The following is a 17792-nucleotide window of genomic DNA, read 5'->3' on the forward strand; positions in this document are numbered from 1 at the left end:
TAATTATGCTTGCATACTTTTAAGCGCGCAGTTAAAACGTTTAGTCTTCAGCACTAGCGTATTGCAGACAAATACACTTATTTATATATTTTGCTCTTTAAATTACAACAATTAAATATATTAATAGTTAATAATTATATAATAGTCATCAATTGGTATAGACGCTATAACAAATTGCTAATAAATTATTAATACATATTACATACTAGACTATATGAATGTTGGCATGCAAATTATTTAGAATTAATAATTGATAATTAATTAATAATAATATGGGTTTCAACATAATCGCCGCAAGAGCATAATATACACATGCATAAACTTACTTACATCTAAAGGCATAATAAGCAATTAAATAAAATAATTTATTTTAATTTAAGTTAATTTGGAATTTTCTACTTGCGTAATATAATAGCAGTATGTGTGTGTGTTGTTTTCTTATTCCTTATAAATATGCTCGCAATAACTGTCTACATAATATCCACATGAAAAATTAGAATATCAACGGGACAACCGTGCAATGGTGTCTCGCAATTTGTGTGCTAACTCCTCTCGCCGCAGCCGCATTATGTATTATGTGGTTGACAATTCGGCGCTCTCACGTCGCATATTCAATTCGTTGAAGTCGATCTCGTTGGATTCGATCGACTGTATCGACGAGCTGCGCAGTTTATTAATTGGATATTTGCCACGACTTCGAATGGCGGTTAACTGTAAAGTATGTTGAAATAAATTTTCGAAATTAATGCGTGATAAAGTTGAAAATATTTAAGTTCACTATACAACTCTTTGATATATTTATATACATATATATATATTCATATATATTTAATGCGCATGCATACACGAAATGTTAACAAATATGTAATTTTAAATAGATTTCATTAACCAATATTACAGAATTCTAATACGAATACGAACCAATTTGAATAACTCTACTATGTGGCAGTGAGTCATGAGGTATGGGGTGAAGGAGCGGAGTACATGTAAATACATATATACTATATATAAATATATTTTATTATTTGAAAGATTAAAAAACTAGTTCAAAACAGTAAACTTCAGACTGGAGTAAAAATAGTCCGTAAACACTAGTTGCAACTAAGATTCCTGAACTCAAAATAAAGTAGTCTAAAGAAGACAGGTAATATTTTGAGACAATTTAATAATATAATACATTGTGACGAAAAGGTACTCAGGAATTGTATATAAAACGCAAAATACACTTATGGCAATGATACTTTTCATAAGGACTTTATGGGATGGCCTTCAGCGAATTTGATTTTATCTTTTTGAGCGACTGAAAATGGATTCCACAGATCATTATTTTTATCTCTTTTAAAAACAAACAACACACTACTGAGGTGTATACTGACTTAAGCAGCTGCTGTAAGCAAACTGAATGACAGATCGGGCTTATATTTGGCATATTAATTGAGGACAGTCCTACCAACTTAACAAAATACATTTTCTCGTAATATCATTTACCTGAGGAATTAAGTTACAATTTGCAGCTGCTTTTTTGTCCCAACGTATATTCTTTTTTGAGGAATTACATTTTATTTGGATTACTTCAAAGAACAAAAAAAAGTTATTATTGCTTTAGAGATAACTTTGCTACCTCCGCGATTTTAAAAAAAAACCTCTTTTTTGAATATTTCTAATGATTGCTCTAATTATAAAGATTTCCTTTAAAAGATTAGATCGAACATGTTGGTTTAATAGGTATCCAGCGCCAAATCTGGTGCCCTCTGACTATATACGCCGCTAAGTCGGATTTAAACACATTTTACCAAAAGTAGTGTTTTTTTAAGTTTAGGGATGATGACATGAAAAAATATATTCGAAACCTTTAAATATCTTGCTATTCAAATAAAATAGAGTTGAGGTTAGTCATAATTGCAGTTATAAACATCAGTTCATTAATTTTTCAGTTCTAAAGTGAAATCACTTTGAGATTGAGAATTCGGCTATGTCGTATTGGGAGTCGTACATTCAAGTACGCACCAAAATTAAAAAAATACTGTTGTTTTCTAGATCCAAGTTTATGAATTAATGAATGAAATTTATAATTTCTTTTGATTGAAGAAAACTAGAAAAGAGAAAATGAAATTTCCTTTTCTTATCTATCGAATGTCCACACAAATATTTAAGAATATTGGCGGAAAATTTGAAGTTGAAATATGCGGGTATTTGTAAGAACTCTTTCACTTTGTCTACTCAGCAGTCAAACCTTTAAACACTGCTTTTTACGAAACGCTGTTATTAAAGTCATTGAGGAAATTTTCTCCGAAGAGGCAGGACGGACCGACTTAAAATTTGCACACGATCTTCTTAGATTACTATAAGACATTGCTAGATGGCCTATAAGATCAAGAGAATATCCGCAGCTCCACTCCCGTGGATCCACCCCTGCACATAACTACAATCGACCTTTTGACGCCAAGTTGACCATATCAGTAATTTGTTGGTTATGGGAACATCAAAGAGGAATATTCGTTTTAAGAAAATTAAAATTATAATTTAAATCGATTAATATGTATTTAAGTACATACATCACATGTTGAGATATTAATTAAATATTGGAGTAGGCGAGAAACTCTTTTAAGGTCAGGACTAGTTAATAAAAATATAAATTATAAGCACAACTGTGGGCAAAAAATAGAAAGACCTTTTAATATCAATTTTTGCGCGAAAAACCCATTCGTCGAACTATTTTTCATAAGTTGGTATAACACCTTTTCAAATGTCACATCAAAATAGACATTATTGTTTAGTCTACGTTTATCTTTCTGGAGTACTCGTACATAAAGCGTATTCAGCGATTTTTTACGATGAGTGAAATTATTCAACAAAGAAGTTCCATTCAATTTTGTGTACGGAATGAAAATTCTGCTGCCGAAACGTACAGAATGTTGGAAAAGGCCTTCGGTAATAATAATCAATGAATGGTGGAAAAGGTGACCCGAAACCGAAAAAACCACATCAAAGTAGGTCAAATATCAAGGTTACATTTGCAGTTTTCTTCGATTAACGAGCATTCCGAATTCTTTCCCATAGGTTAAACTGTCAACAGGGAATACTATTGAGTGTTATGCGTCGTTTGCGCGAAGCTATTCGTAAAAGAATACCGGAAACTCTTGGTTTTTGCGCCACGATAATGCACGGTCTCAAACTGCATTGACTCTGCGTGATTTTTGCGGCAAATTTTCAACCAATATCGTGTCACAACTACCGTATCCGCCTGATTTACTTCCGCGTGACTTCTGGATATTCAGCAAACTCAAACGACCGTTCCAGGGAAACCGTTTTAAGTCAATGGAAGACATGAAATTTTAACCGCTTGGTGATTCAAACAACTGTTGATTGGAAAAAACATATTGGGGTTAAGGGGAATTACTTTGAGGGGGACGACATAAATTTTAGAGAATAAATTAAGAATTTTAAAATTGTGAACAGAGTCTTACTATTTTCTGCCCATAGTTGTATAACAAATATTATTTTCATCAAAAAAATCATGCATTTCATAAACTTTAGTTCCAATACTTAAATGTATACTGAGTGGTCAATACAAAATATTTTTCAAGTCATGCAAATGCTATTATTTTAGCAAATTAATTAAAGAAACGGCATGCAACGGAATACATGTATGTAGTATGTGATTAAATTTGTACTACCAGAACATAATTTTTCAATTTTTTTTTTTTTTTGATTGTTTTTGCGAAATATGATGCTTTTTGTTGTTGATTTCTAATGCGCTTAATGATTACTTCTGCAGTTGTATTGTACACATGAGAGTACATTTTCGTAAAATCAGTAAATATTTGAATTATGTAAATTGATTGGTTGGTTGGTTAGTAATGACCTGATTTTTCATTAATATTTTCATTCTTTGTTTATTAAGCTTATCCACTTCCATGGTTCAGTATCGGGGCTTGTTATTGGCGTGGGATACTAAAAAATACATATACAGTGAATAATTGATATTGACATGTGAGCAGTTAAATTATATTTGTATGTAGAAAAATGAAAAAAAAAATTATCCAAAACAAAAGCAACAGAGAATTATTATGAAAAACGTTTATTCCATAAACTAAAGACATATATTATTTTGTTTTATATAAAAAAAGGGTTCATCAAGAATTTCCGGTAATATTTAATAGAATAACAACAAAATAGCGCATACATACATACGAGGTAGCGGAAGAACATGTCAAAAATTTTATTTTTTGGATTAATTTGCATATATATAAGAATGTATGCTTGTACGCAAGTATGAACGCAAAGCTTTTTAAGTAAACTGAATGAAACTGAGCAACTGAAAACGTACATATGTATGTATGTACATAATAGGGGTTAGCCAAAAAAAAAAAAAACAATTATAGGAGGATTATCTCCGGATCGAACAGCCGCCAAATGAAAGGAAAACATGTCTCCATTGTTTTAGACGTGCGTACTTTCCGTAATCTCATCATTAACTCGGACTACTATCTTGTTGCAGTCAATATACGCAACCGCTTCTGTGCAGCAAAAGACGCACGTCAATAAATGCAAGAAAGGTTCAGCAGCGAGAAGCTGCAACCACAACAGACAGCCGAACGATTTTCTGCTCGATTTTCACTCCTACTCTCTGAGAGTACTCGTCAGCAACTCGGTGTAAGGGAACTGTGGAAGATTATTTCAAGTTCCTTACGTATTTGCAGCCACAATAAGAGAGAGGCCGTAAACCCTGAGTACGAATAGCTTGACAAGAGGTAATGCTCGACTAACAGAAGGTTTCAAAACCGGCGCCAATTCTTGGAAAAAGTCCGATAAAAGAGAATCGACACACACCATCCCTTCGTTGATTTCAAAGCTGCTTTTGAGGGCACGAAAAGGAGCTGACGTTGAACAACACCAAAAGCTCCGTCAGAATCGGGAAGGACCTCTCCGAGCCGTTCAAACCAAAGGAAGTTTCAGACAAGCCGACTTCCTATCGTCCGACTTCTTCAATCTACTGCTGGTGAAAATTATTCGAGCTTCAGATTTGAATAGAGAAGGTACAATCTTCTATTAGAGTGTATAGCTGGTGTACGCCGATGACATCGATATTATTGTTTATAACAACCGCGGCGTTAGTTCTACTTTCTCCAGGTTGGACAAAGAAGCGAAGCAAATGGGTCTGGCAGTGAACGAGGGCAAGACGAAATATCTTCTGTCGAAGTTGGAGATAATTTCGTCTATCTTGGAACCAGCATCAACACCCACAACAACGTCAGCCTCGTTCCAACGTTGAATAACTCTTGTCAAAAGGCGCTACTTCGGACTGAGTGGGCAAATTAGAAGTAAAGTCCTCTCTCGACGAACAAAAACCAAACTCTATAAGTCACTCATTATTCCCCTCCTGCGAAATGGTGCAGAGGCATGGACAATGACAAAATTATTTAATGTTTAATGTTTAATGTTTTTTTCGTCTTTTATCAACGAATACCGCAGTCGATTTTCCAAAAAATCTAATTCAGTGGATTTTTTTCAACTCAATTTAAGCTTTGAAAAATGAAAACTAAAAACATTAATTCTTTTGACTCACCCTAATACATACGCATTGGCGTTTGTACACATATATAATTGTGTGTGTGGCAAAATGTTTTTATGAGCAGCGCTTTGACTGCTCGATACCAAAAATTCTAATTATGCAAGCATGTGTGTGTATGAGTGTTACAGGCAATTGTTGTCTCTATAAATGGGCGCACAAAGCCAGTCAGCATAGGCATAGAAAATTTTAGATGCATTTCCCTTCCAAACACATGGGTGTTAATTTGTATAGTAAAAAAAAAAAATACAAAACAAAAAAAATGTTTACTTTCAAAAACAATAACGAAAATCCTCACAGCTCACAAACGATAAATAGCACTTTTAGTAGATTATTAGAACCTACAGGGATTATTTGTAGTCATTTTTTTAACACAGAAAATTTTGTATGTATGTAGCAATTCTTTAATATTTTGTCTGCTTCGTCACTCTGTGCGTAGTTATGAGCGCGCGGCAATTATGTAAATGATATTAATGTTTGATGAACTTTTCAACAATTTCGATTATTTACAGCAGATTTTTTTGTTAATAAACAAAAAATTAATTAAGAAAAATATTTACTGCTTTGTTTGCTTCCAATTAATAAGAATAGCAACTTACCTCTGCTTTGAGATCAGCCAAACGATCCTGCAGATCACGCACCTTGTCTGATTCATCCAAATTGGAGCGCAGCTCGCCTTCAGCTAAGATTTCCGAATTCTATTAAATAAAATTATTTTAATTAAATACGTTCATAAATTATTAGAATGTAGTTAGTGGTGAATAGAAGATATAATACATAGTAAAATTCAGGGAATATTAAGTTTTCGGTATAAGTTGTAACATCCAGAGGCCGGTCCCACAATAGTCGGGTCTAAGTCACCGAAAATAACCCGGATTTTTATTCGGTCAAAGACAGACGGACGTAGGTAACCAAGGTCCTCAACCCGGCGCTGACCATCCTTCTAACACCCGATTCATCGAAATTACTTCAGGAATGTTTCCTGTCGCTACAACAACAACACCCAAAAGGAACAAACGGACGGGTCTTCAACCTGTCGCGACCACACTTCTAATAACCGATGGTCGCACTACTAAAATCTGGAAAATCATCCAACCAAAGTCTTATCATCTGATAACAGTACTCGTTCCAATAATGTATAGGCCTGAGCAGTTTTTACACGTTCACTTACTACCTGAATCTAGCAGACAATCAACTAGGCTGTAAATTGCACAGCACCACCCCACTTAGCTCCATAAACGCCCAAATAATTCGTGCTCTAAATCAAGAGGTTTCAAGGGGTGGTAAACATCGAACGATCCGTCCTCCTTCTAGAACTGAAGAGGTGGGCAATAAATCATCAAGTTACTAGCCGACAGCACATGGCGAAAGAATAAAGAAAATCTAGAGCAACCTTTGCTCAACTTCGTTCCGGATACTGTAGTAGGTTAAAATCATACTTATTCAGAAACGCCCAAGATATACCCAATATATGGATGCTGGACGCATGTGAGGAGTCCCCGCATGACTCTTAACCCCTCTTTGTATACCATACTTCTCTAACACCCCATTTCCTATGAACTGACCGTGTCGAAACAGCATATTCCCTGGGCCTACTGTTTGATGATTTCGATGACAATCAACCTGAACCTTACCACCTAAGTCATCCTGATCGTTTATATATAAATGTATATACTTTAAAGGGTCGCACATGTTTCTTCTGGGTGTAACAAACTTAATAACTCCGCTCTGGGTATAAAGATAAACAAAATTTTAAATACCTTTGTTTCCAACCGCGATATTTCTTGCTTCAGTTCAGCAACAGTTTGACTTTGTTCAGTAAATTTAATCTTAACATTCATCAACTCATCCTTCATGCGAGACTCCAAATCGGAATATCTGTGTAATATTTAAATAATCGTTAAGATAATGATATTATATGAAATGATTAAAAAAATCAAAAAAGTACCTGTGTTGTTGCTCACGCGCTTTGTTGGCCATTTCTTTCTCGCGACTTACAGCCTGTTCAAGTTGTTCGCGCAATTTCTTATTCTCCTCATCCTGACGACGCAGTTGATTTGTTGATACTTGCACTTGTGTTTCGAGTTCCATAACCTAAAAAAAAAAATATAAAGATGAATAAATGAATTAAAGAAATGTCTGCAAATTAATAACAATTGTGGGTGTGAACCAACCTTCAAGCGCAACTCCTTCAGCTCTGTGAGCGTTTCCATTTCACGTATGCGTGTTGTCATCAACTCCTCCTCCAAGCGTTGCGTATGCTCATTCGATTTGGAAGTATCGAAGAAATTCGTAAGCAATTTCTTTGGTGTCGAATCAACAGGCTGTTGGCTGTGATCGTTGCGGTTTTCCTGCAATTGGCGTTGCCACTGTGTGCTCAGCTCTTGCACGCGTTGTTTGAGATCCTTCAGTGAGAGACTAGCTTCGGCTTCACGCAATTTACTGGCAATCAGTTCGTCTTGCAAATGTGCAACCGAATTGTCGGGCGTAGTTTCACGTAGTGTCTTTTTGTCCTCTTCGAGTTCCTCGATTTTCGACTTGAGATTGCGTATTTGATCTTCACTCTCGGCCAAACTTTGACGCACTTTGACTAACTCTTCGAGCAGGCATGATACCATCTCATCGCGTTGTTTAAGCGCCTCTTCCTTCATGCACAACTCGTCGATGGATGATTGACGTGAATTGTTCTGCAATTTTTTTTTTTGTTAAAAGGCAGGAAGAAGAGAAGCAAAATGCTTTCATTACAAAAATGTGCTTAGCCAAATGTTGGAAAAATAGACATGCATTGGTTTTTGTATGAAACATTTCATTACAGTACTAGCTACGCATGCAAATGTTAGTTTTAGCATTAAATACATAACATTGTAACTTATAAAAATGAGATTGGATGATGGTCATCCTTTCCATTTCCATTTCAAACCGTTAACTCAAAAACTGAGGGACTAGTCCCCGTATTTAACAACATATGGACATGACTAAATCTACACAGCTATACGATCCAACAACGAGTCGAAATTATTAAAATTTACTACCGAAATTCGGAGTCAATGGCCTCAACTTTAGGAGCGCTACATCCAATTTATGACCGTAATGGGCCTGTCAGTTTAACAATTGAACATCTAGTGGAAAAATTTTAATTCACAGGCACAGTACAAAATATTACAGCGTCAGTGAGAATATTCCGAAAAGAACTTCGGCTACATCCTTACAAGATCAAACTGACGCAAGAACTGAAGCCGCTTGACCACCACAATTGTCGTATGTTCGTGGATTGGAAAATGATCCGGATTTTTATCAAAAAAATGGCTTCGTCAATAAGCAAAATATACTCATGAGTCGCCATTCCAACACGAAAAAATTACGATTTGGTGCAGTTAATAGGCCGGCGGCATCATTGGGCCATACTTCTTCCGTGATGATTAAGACCGGCACGATACTGTGAATGGAAATCGATACCGCTCAATGATAACCGAATAGTTTTGCCCTGAATTGGATGATATGGACTTGAATAATATGTGATTTCAACAGGACGGCGCCACAAGCTGCACAGCGAATGTCGCAATCGTTTTATTGAAATCCAAGTTTGGTGAACATGTTATTTCACGAAATGGCTAAGTCAATTGGTCGCCTCGGTCTCTCGGTCTTCACGATTTGACACCGTTAGACTATCTCCTGTGGGGCTACATCAAGTCAATGGTTTATTCCCACAAACCAGCGACGATTGATGAACTTCATTCATTAATATCCCTGTTTTTGCTTTATTAAAAAAAAAACATGTGTAGCGCTCTTATTGAAAATGCCGTTATATACTTTATATGGATTTCAAATATTTCCTTTTTGACGTTACAAATTTCATGGCAAACTTAGTATACCCCATTCAGGGTAAAAAATATAATAGCGGTCAAAATTTAACTCAGGTTTACTCTGCAGGTACATATATCAATTAAATAAAAAATAATTGTAAGCTAGTGTTAAAAGTTAATAGACTTTATAACAACTTATGTTAGTACTAAAAGAAAATAATTGTTAATTCTTTATATTTGTTATTAGAAGAGACATGCTATAATATTCGATGTTAGCAAGCAAGAGGGATAGAAAAAAACATTAACCTTTATTTCCTTCACCGGCGGCTGCGCATTACTTACACTATCGATGGATACATTCTGTTTAGAGGAGGCAAGAATTTGTGTGTGAGTTTTGTTGAGTTTAATTTTTTATATATATTTTTTTTTGTTAATTTTTTGTTGAGTGAGTCAGTGTTTTATTTGTTCGAAAGAAAGTGTAAATTTCAATTTGGGTTAAACACCAAAACACCGCAATAAGAAAGAAGATAATATAAGAAATATTTTTTAATTGACAATTTCAGTTTGATTAGCAACATATTGCATGATTAGGCACAATATATGTATATGATAAATGCAATTAATAAGGTGGTTAAACTTACATTTTCCTGTAAACGTAAACTTAAGCCACGCACTTCCTCGTTGGCATTTTCCAACTGATGTGACACTTCGAGATATGAGCGACGCAGCTGCATCAGTTCTGTTTGTATTGCATAACTGAAAAATAATTCGTTGCGTAAAATTAATAACAAATACGTTGTAGACATTAAAATTTATTCCCATACTCAGCCACATACCTAGTTTCCTCCTCTTCGGCGCGTGAAACCTGCCCGCGCACCAGACGATCGGCTAATTCGGCACTTTCAGCCTCTAATAAATCGTTGCGCTGTTTCAACAAACGATTCTCACGCCGTAAACGACGCAATTCTACCATTTCCTCTTGCTCCTTCTTCTTCAAGTCTTGATACTCCTTTTCCATTTTCTTCATGCGTTTCGTGTTGATTTTAATGGAGTAAGCTAAATTGAAAAATGCTTCAGGATCGGCTTCGACGCGACCGGGCAGCTCCTTTTGGAAGAACTACAACATAAAGAAGAGTAAAAAGTTGTGAATTAAGCTTTGTGAAGCAAAAGACAATACAAAATGAAAATATATTGTGTTTGGGCCAAAAGTCAAAATTTTTGATTTTTTTGATTCCGTAGTTGATTTCCAACCATTTCGGTGAAATTTTCATCACCGAAATTCTACCATAAACATTTAATATTACTAACACTAACCTTCAACATCGCCTCCATGTCCAAGCACAATAGCGTCTCCTTGCCCAGCAGAAGTAACGCTAGCGCCACTTTGAATATAAACTCCATGCCTTCGCTAAGGAATACATCCATTATGCGGCAACTTAGATTTAGATTGAGTGTAGTGGTGTAAAGTGTAAGGAACCAGCTGGAAGCGTACATGGTTGTTTGGAAACCCTGTAGAAAGATCGAAAGAGATATGAAAAAGTGTAAAAGAAGAAAAATTTATAGCTTGAGATATGTACAAAATGCATAACTTAATACCAAAGTAATCGGCGAGTGCTTCGTGCCTACCTGCTGTTGAAAGTGTATGTGCATCTCGGGTATCTGCTCTTGCACCAAACTCTCAAGTTGATACATGCATAAACCCAACTCCGACATGGATGGTTTGAACATGTCGCGCATGCGGTGTTGTTGCATGATTTGTACAAGCACAGCGAAAGCTTCCTCCTCGGGCATCTAGACAAAAATAAGGTTATCATTAAATATTATATATTATATAGCATATACGTTGCGTTTATGCCAAAGACTCATTACTATTTTTTTACACACCTGCATCAACAGCAAACCCACAATGAAACCGGAGCCCTGACAGTAGCCCACTTCACGATCGTGCAACGAATATGCTTTAATCACATTGAAGAGCGCCTCTTGACCAGGACCATCCTTCTCTTTGAAAAAATCGACCTCTGGATAAGTGCGTGCAATATCACGCCGAATAACTTTCTCACAGGCCGAGGTAGCCTTAATGTAGTCAGCATACTGTTTTTTGTCCGTATCAGAGGCACCACATAGTTGTTGCCACACAATAGCTCTGCAGAGAAATTAAAAATGTATGGATATCGGTACGGAATGTGAAGATACCGAAGCAGAATAAAATAAAATAAATATACTTATGCTGTAGAAGTGAAACTCTTGAATATTTTCTCTTTAAGTGATCGTTCAGGCATAATATTATATTTAGGGCAACACCTGATTAGTCGACGTTGCGGGCTTTCGAAGATAAAGATTCTGCGGTTCTTGACAATGGTGAATACTGTAGTCGATGGAAGGAAGAGCTGTACGTGATATATGACATATAGTAGTTCGGCAAATTAAGAGACAGGGGCCACACTGGTTAGGTCGTGTCGTCCGAATGGATGAAGACACTCCAGCGTTGAGAGTATTCGACACAGTACCCGTCGGGGGAGCAGAAAAAGAGGAAGACCTCCATTGCTTTGAAAAGACCAGTTGAAGAATAGATATAATTTAGCTGTCAAAGCTTTACCACGTTCTGGAAGGCTATGTGCCGAAAATAATCGATGAAATAATGGAAATCACCGAGTCCAACAGTCATTTAAGCACTGTTTCGGAAGCCCAGGTGCTAAACATGGTACACATCCCGTTTTTGGACCTATTTAAACATAGCTGTAAACAAAACGAAACTCGATGTTCGGGTTTCGCACGAGTTGACGCAAAAAAAAAAAACAAGAAAAAACGTTAACTTCGTTTGCACTGAAGGAAATAAAGCCTTCGCAGGTGCATTTCTTTTAGTAACTATGTGTTCAGTTTGTAAGGAAGCTATATGTTATAGTAATCGGATCTGCACAAATTTCGTGAAGATACCACGTCAAATGGAAAAGTTTTCCATACCAGCACTAGATTCCGATCGTTCAGTTTGTATAGCAGCTTTATGCTATAGTAAGCCGATCTGAACAGTATCTTCGTATATTATATTATTATCTTAGAAAATAACTTGTGTCAACTTTTGTGAAGATACATTGCCAAATGTGAAAGTTTTCTATACAAGAACTTGATTTCGATCGTTCAGTTTGTATGGCAGCTATATGTTATAGTGGTCCGATATCGGCAGTTCCGACAAATGAGTAGCTTTTTGAAGAGAAAATGACGTTTGCAATTTTTCAAAACGATATCTTAAAAACTGAGAGACTAGTTCGTATATATACAGACAGACGGACAGCTCAGCATACCATGGACATATATAATTTATAGGGTCTCCGACGCAAACCTAATGGTCATGGACCGAATCTTCACTTAGCTTACTTGCGCCAACGTCAAGTGATAACGGTCATGGTCGAATCGCGAAAAGCCGACACAAATCGTGGTCAATTTAAGATCATCTAAAATTGATATTGTTCAGGAAGGTTTTGCTTCAGCCAAAATCTTAATTCGGATCTGTGCTGTAAGCAATTGGACTGGCACGCTATTGTTCGGATCTCGCAAAACAATTTATTTATTTTTACTAGACCTTTTAAAGCAGATTATTACACGATTTTTATTTCTAAGCATTCATCAAACATTGAATTTGTGGATTTTCACTCAAATAGTTATTATAAAAAAACTCTCATTCAAAAGAGATATTCAATCATTCATGCGTGGCTACTATTGTAATCTTTATTTCGATGGAAACACGCATTATCAATTTGGCCTTCATGTTAGGAGAATTTCAGCTTACTTATTGCCAATTTCAAATACCTCATATTCATATGCATATACATATGTATAAGTATATGCATATACATATTTACGTTTGATGTGTGATGTTTTTGTACTTACCGGAAGTGATGCGGTATGCCGCGACGCACCAGATCGCGTACACATGGATTTTTACGCTTCAGCGCACCCTCCCAATCGCTCAATATGGTCGCCCATTGCGTCCAAATGTCTTCTTCGGCATTCGAGTTGCCAGCTAAAATGAAAAAGTAAATAAATCGATAAAAATCATATATGTAATTTTAAATTTTCGAAATTTTACTTACACTTACTTGAATTCAAACTGATTTGACTGGTGTCGGAATTCTTACGGCTATGCGTCGAATGCAACGAATTCAAACTTTTCGCGTCGCTCTCAATGAGCTTGTTAGCGGCCTCCAATTTGGCCAATAGATCCATTTCTGATGATGGCAAATTCTCCTCAGCCGCACACTTGGCATCCATTTTTTTGCTACTCTCCGGTTGTGTAGCAGTGGTTAGGGTCATTGCCGCCGCCACTCTGTCACTTACCGTTTGAAAGCGTTGTCGGTGAAAAGCGAAAAGGTGAAGAGGCAAATATGCGGAAGCTTATTATTGACACAAATTCTGCCCCGTTTCAGCGACTGCGTCCGCGGGTGGCGAAAGTGAATGTGTATGTAGGGATGTAAGTGTAAGCGTTTGTCGTGACAACCACTTAAGTTTGGCTAATGGCTTCTTTACCCTTTACCGGATTATAATGATGATTAGCGTATTCACCGATTAAAGACGCTGTTGTTATGTTTCCTGATGATGATGACAATAACGAAGTTTTTGCTAAAGCAGCCGTGGCTTTGGAAGTGGTGTTCGTACAATCGAGTTGCAGCTGTCGTTGCCGTTCTAGGCCTTTGATACGACTTGCTGGGCTCAGGTTGTGCCACAACAAGTACACCCAAGTGAGCAGCTGCTGTAGTTGTACGTTCACCGCCGTTTTGCTGAATTTTCCTTTATGCAAGTCTTAACAATGACGAATTATATATTCACTGACATGACATAATGCCATTTGGGACATTAAGCAGCTATGGAATTGTGAAAATAGCAAGTGCAAGTGGTTATTACAAAATGTTGTGTTAATTCATGTATCATAAGTTGTAGAATTTTTTTAGAGTTGGTTAAATATGGATATTTGGTTATTTTGGACTAAAGTTGAGGTTAGATTGGACGTCTGATCTAGAGGGATCGCATTTGGACTGATATATGTAGTCCTTTCCCCACCCATAAAAAAGAAGAACTCCGGTTCGTACAGGCGTTTAATTCTCGTTTCGTTCTCATTTTCTTCAATACAGCTTCTGCAGATAGAGTCTGGTAAGATTTCCAGCCTTACAGCATGGAGGCCATTAGAGAAATGTCCTGTTAAAGCTCCACAATTAGGATCTTACTGAGGGCAAAGAGATCTCTAGATCTCTTGCGATCGATCCTGGGCCTAGGTTTTTGCGACAGTGCCGAGGTTCCGCGAAGCCCAGATATCTAGATATCCAGATATAATACAAGGGAATACGGGAGTACCGACCCGCTCTCATTCTACCGATAGCGTTAATTAGAGCTCCTCACAGTAAATACCTCCCCTAACCTTCCTCCATGCTTTGACACATCCACAAAGATGGCTCATCCGCAGCTTTATGCTACAGTGGTTTGATTGTTTGGATATTATAACATTGTCTAAGATAACAATCCACACCACAATATGTCACATATTTTTTTTTTTCTTCGATAGAGGTGAAAATGCAAGCCAGACGCATTCTGTAGTGCCAACGATTTGACTAACTGCAAAAAAAAAACATTCGCAGAAGTGGCCAACTTTGGGAAGTAGGATAGGAATTATGTTCTATAAGGACAACGCCAAAATCACTCTTGCAAACAAGTGCTAGTTTGTACTGAGTACGCCGTTGATAAGTAAAGTCGGCCACTGATGAAGAAAGACCAAACTCTACAGGTCACTCATCATTTAGGTCTGGAGATGCAGATTCATGGACGACGACTTTATGTGATGAGTCCGCCTTAGAAGTGTTCGAGTTAAAAGTTTTGCGGAAGGTTTATGATCCTTTGTGCATCGTTAATGGCCGGTACCAAAGTCGATGGAGCGATGAGCTGTACAAGATATACGATGACATAGACATAGTCAGCGAATGAAGAGGCTAGGTCATCTTGCCCGGCTCTGAAAGTATTCGACGCAGTACCCGCCGGTGGAAGTAGGTGACATACGGCTATAAATGCTTACAAATATTATTTAAAGACGTGTATTGAAATTGTGCTTGTACTGTCTTTGAAAATAGTTTCACATTTTCTCAAATATTTTCTATGCTCTACTGATAATATTTTTTTCAAATAATTTGTTTTTTGTTATACAAATAACTTAAATACACAAAAAATAAAATCTCACTTAGATTTAAATGCAGATATCTTTTACTTTTACCGAACAATTTCAACACTATATTCTGACTCAATCACAAGCACTATCTTCTGTACACCAGTCGGCAGTTGCTGTTGTAATGACAGCTTCGACATGTTCGACATTTATTGCCCTAATTCTTGAAGACTCCATAAAATTCCATCAATTTCCAAAAATGTACACATAGACATATTCGTGTTGACCATTCACCGCGTTATCAGTAACATTTGACCCAAATCGTTGAACAATTTGGGCAATATTCACTTAAAACGCTCGTTAGTGCAGCCAATACCTGACGCACGCCTTCTGTCACTGCCCTGCCTCACAGCAAAGAAGACTGTCTTGTGCGTGTGTGTGTGTGTAACAGATATAGGAAATGTATTTGTTTTAATAAACAATACAGCCTTGACCATAAAAGATAAATTCTACGAAAGAAAGGCAAAGGCATACAACAAGAAGTCAAAGGAAGAAAAAGAGCCAAAATATTACCGGTTCGAAAAAGGAAATAAATATTATATGTAAAATAAGAAGCAAACAAATATGAAATAACAGAACAACTTAGAATGTAGAATTTCGCGGAGTAAACAAAAATGGTAGGATGACTTATTTAGGCGATGACGATAAAAATATATTTGCATTAGCCGGCTTTTTATGGTCGTACGTATATGTATGTGTTGTGAAACCGCCAAAATTCACCGTTAATCAATTATACAGTTAGCTGTAATTATTTGATGTAGGTCAGGAACACATAACTATCTAAGTTATATGAAAAATAGTTATATACAAGTAGAAGGTGTCTAACAAAGGACTTCTAGATATAAATAAAATTATGCTTAATTTTCAACATCAAAGCTAGATGAATTCCATTTATGTATTATATAATTATTTCTAAGTTCGTTACAATTTTCAGCTGTGAGAAACTGATTTGATTTCATCCAGTAAAGGTTTACTCTTTCGTTTCTATATTAGAAGTACATAGGTACTATTTTAGATTAACACCAACCGATCTCACAAAAAGAAAGAAATAAAAATTAAGAAAAAACGTTGCCGTTGATGGCACCGAAGTTAAATTCCCTTCAAAAATACATAAATGTCAATCCTTCCAAGAACTTAATTCCGATCGTTCAGTTTCTATGACAGCTATGGTATAGTGCTCCCATCTGAACAATTTCTTCAGAGATAGCAATATTACGTTAAAAATTATGTTCTCTTTATTTTTACTTATTTGTCATTTATATATACTGTATAGGGTCTTCGACGTTGCCTTCTGCGTGTCTGGGTCTGGTAACAACTACTAAATAAAAAATTAAATAAATAAAGAGGACGTGATTTCTAACACAGGATGAAGGAGACGGAGGATGGGACTTGGGAGTAGTTCCAGTCTTAGACCAAGTATCCTCTGAGTAGCCAAAATACGCCCCTAATGAAAAAAGCAAACAACCTCGGATGAGAGACACCCTTTTGATGACGACCGCAAACGTATTAAGGATTACGATTTAAGGGCATGCAACTGGAATGTAATTGGAAAGATGCTCGCTGCTGACCTGATTGATGTCCTTGTCAGAGTAAAAGCTAGCATCACCGCCGTTCAAGAAGTACGATGAACGGGACAAGGACTGAGACGATTATGTTCTTGTGGCATTTACTATACTAGCCATATAAGGGAGCGCAAATTCGGTGTGGGATTCCTTGTGGGAGAGAGCCGCCGTCGCCGAGTCCTAGCAATCTCTCCGGTGGAGAACGTCTAGCTATCGCTCAGTACAGCTGCACAAACCTTAACCCGAGCTGAGTTCTCTTGATTTGAACGTGCCACCTTAACAATTGTAAGCCCAAGATATTTAGCGCTTATACTTGTTCGCAGCAAATGAACATATAAGGTCTTTTGTGAGCATATTTCATACACCACTAGTATAAATTTTCCAGTATTAACGTCAATGTCGCATTTGGTTCTAGAGCGGTAAATTACATTTGCAGTTTTCCTATTATCCAAGTATGCCTATATCAGCATATAGTTAGGTATGGACACAGTTTTAACTTTTATAATAAGCATAGGGACCGGACATAAAGAAAAACTGCAGAACAGATTGTTTTCTAGATCTCCTGGTTTTCCAGCAACACCAGATACACTTTTCAATACTTGTTGCACAGTTTCCAGAGAGTTTCCTTCAGGTCCTTTGTAACATGCTTC

The 17792-nt window shown here is 36.7% G+C and overlaps 1 protein-coding gene across 8 annotated transcripts in view; it reads right to left on the minus strand.

Moving 5' to 3' along the window:
- Positions 1 to 14: 14 nt before the first annotated feature.
- Positions 15 to 17792, minus strand: part of LOC108967713 (ecotropic viral integration site 5 ortholog) — a 69719-nt gene continuing 51941 nt past the window's right edge. For 3 of the 8 annotated variants that reach the window (XM_018931306.1, XM_018931307.1, XM_018931308.1), the window contains 13 exons: positions 13467 to 14234; positions 13264 to 13396; positions 11260 to 11521; positions 11002 to 11166; positions 10690 to 10884; positions 10212 to 10492; positions 10017 to 10131; positions 9682 to 9735; positions 7747 to 8259; positions 7521 to 7666; positions 7333 to 7450; positions 6172 to 6270; positions 15 to 711 (listed from right to left, as the gene is read on the minus strand). In XM_018931306.1, coding sequence (XP_018786851.1) covers positions 574 to 711; positions 6172 to 6270; positions 7333 to 7450; positions 7521 to 7666; positions 7747 to 8259; positions 9682 to 9735; positions 10017 to 10131; positions 10212 to 10492; positions 10690 to 10884; positions 11002 to 11166; positions 11260 to 11521; positions 13264 to 13396; positions 13467 to 13686 — 2439 coding nt within the window. In that variant the 5' untranslated portion in view covers positions 13687 to 14234 and the 3' untranslated portion in view covers positions 15 to 573. Of the gene's footprint in view, positions 712 to 3865; positions 3955 to 6171; positions 6271 to 7332; positions 7451 to 7520; positions 7667 to 7746; positions 8260 to 9681; positions 9736 to 10016; positions 10132 to 10211; positions 10493 to 10689; positions 10885 to 11001; positions 11167 to 11259; positions 11522 to 13263; positions 13397 to 13466; positions 14235 to 17792 lie in introns of all 8 variants that reach the window. The other 5 variants (XM_018931313.1, XM_018931309.1, XM_018931314.1 and 2 more) reach the window with 5 other exon arrangements.

The sequence above is a fragment of the Bactrocera latifrons genome, unplaced genomic scaffold (genome assembly GCF_001853355.1).
Source record: "Bactrocera latifrons isolate USDA-ARS-PBARC rearing strain unplaced genomic scaffold, ASM185335v1 scaffold_196, whole genome shotgun sequence".
Lineage (NCBI taxonomy): Eukaryota > Metazoa > Arthropoda > Insecta > Diptera > Tephritidae > Bactrocera > Bactrocera latifrons.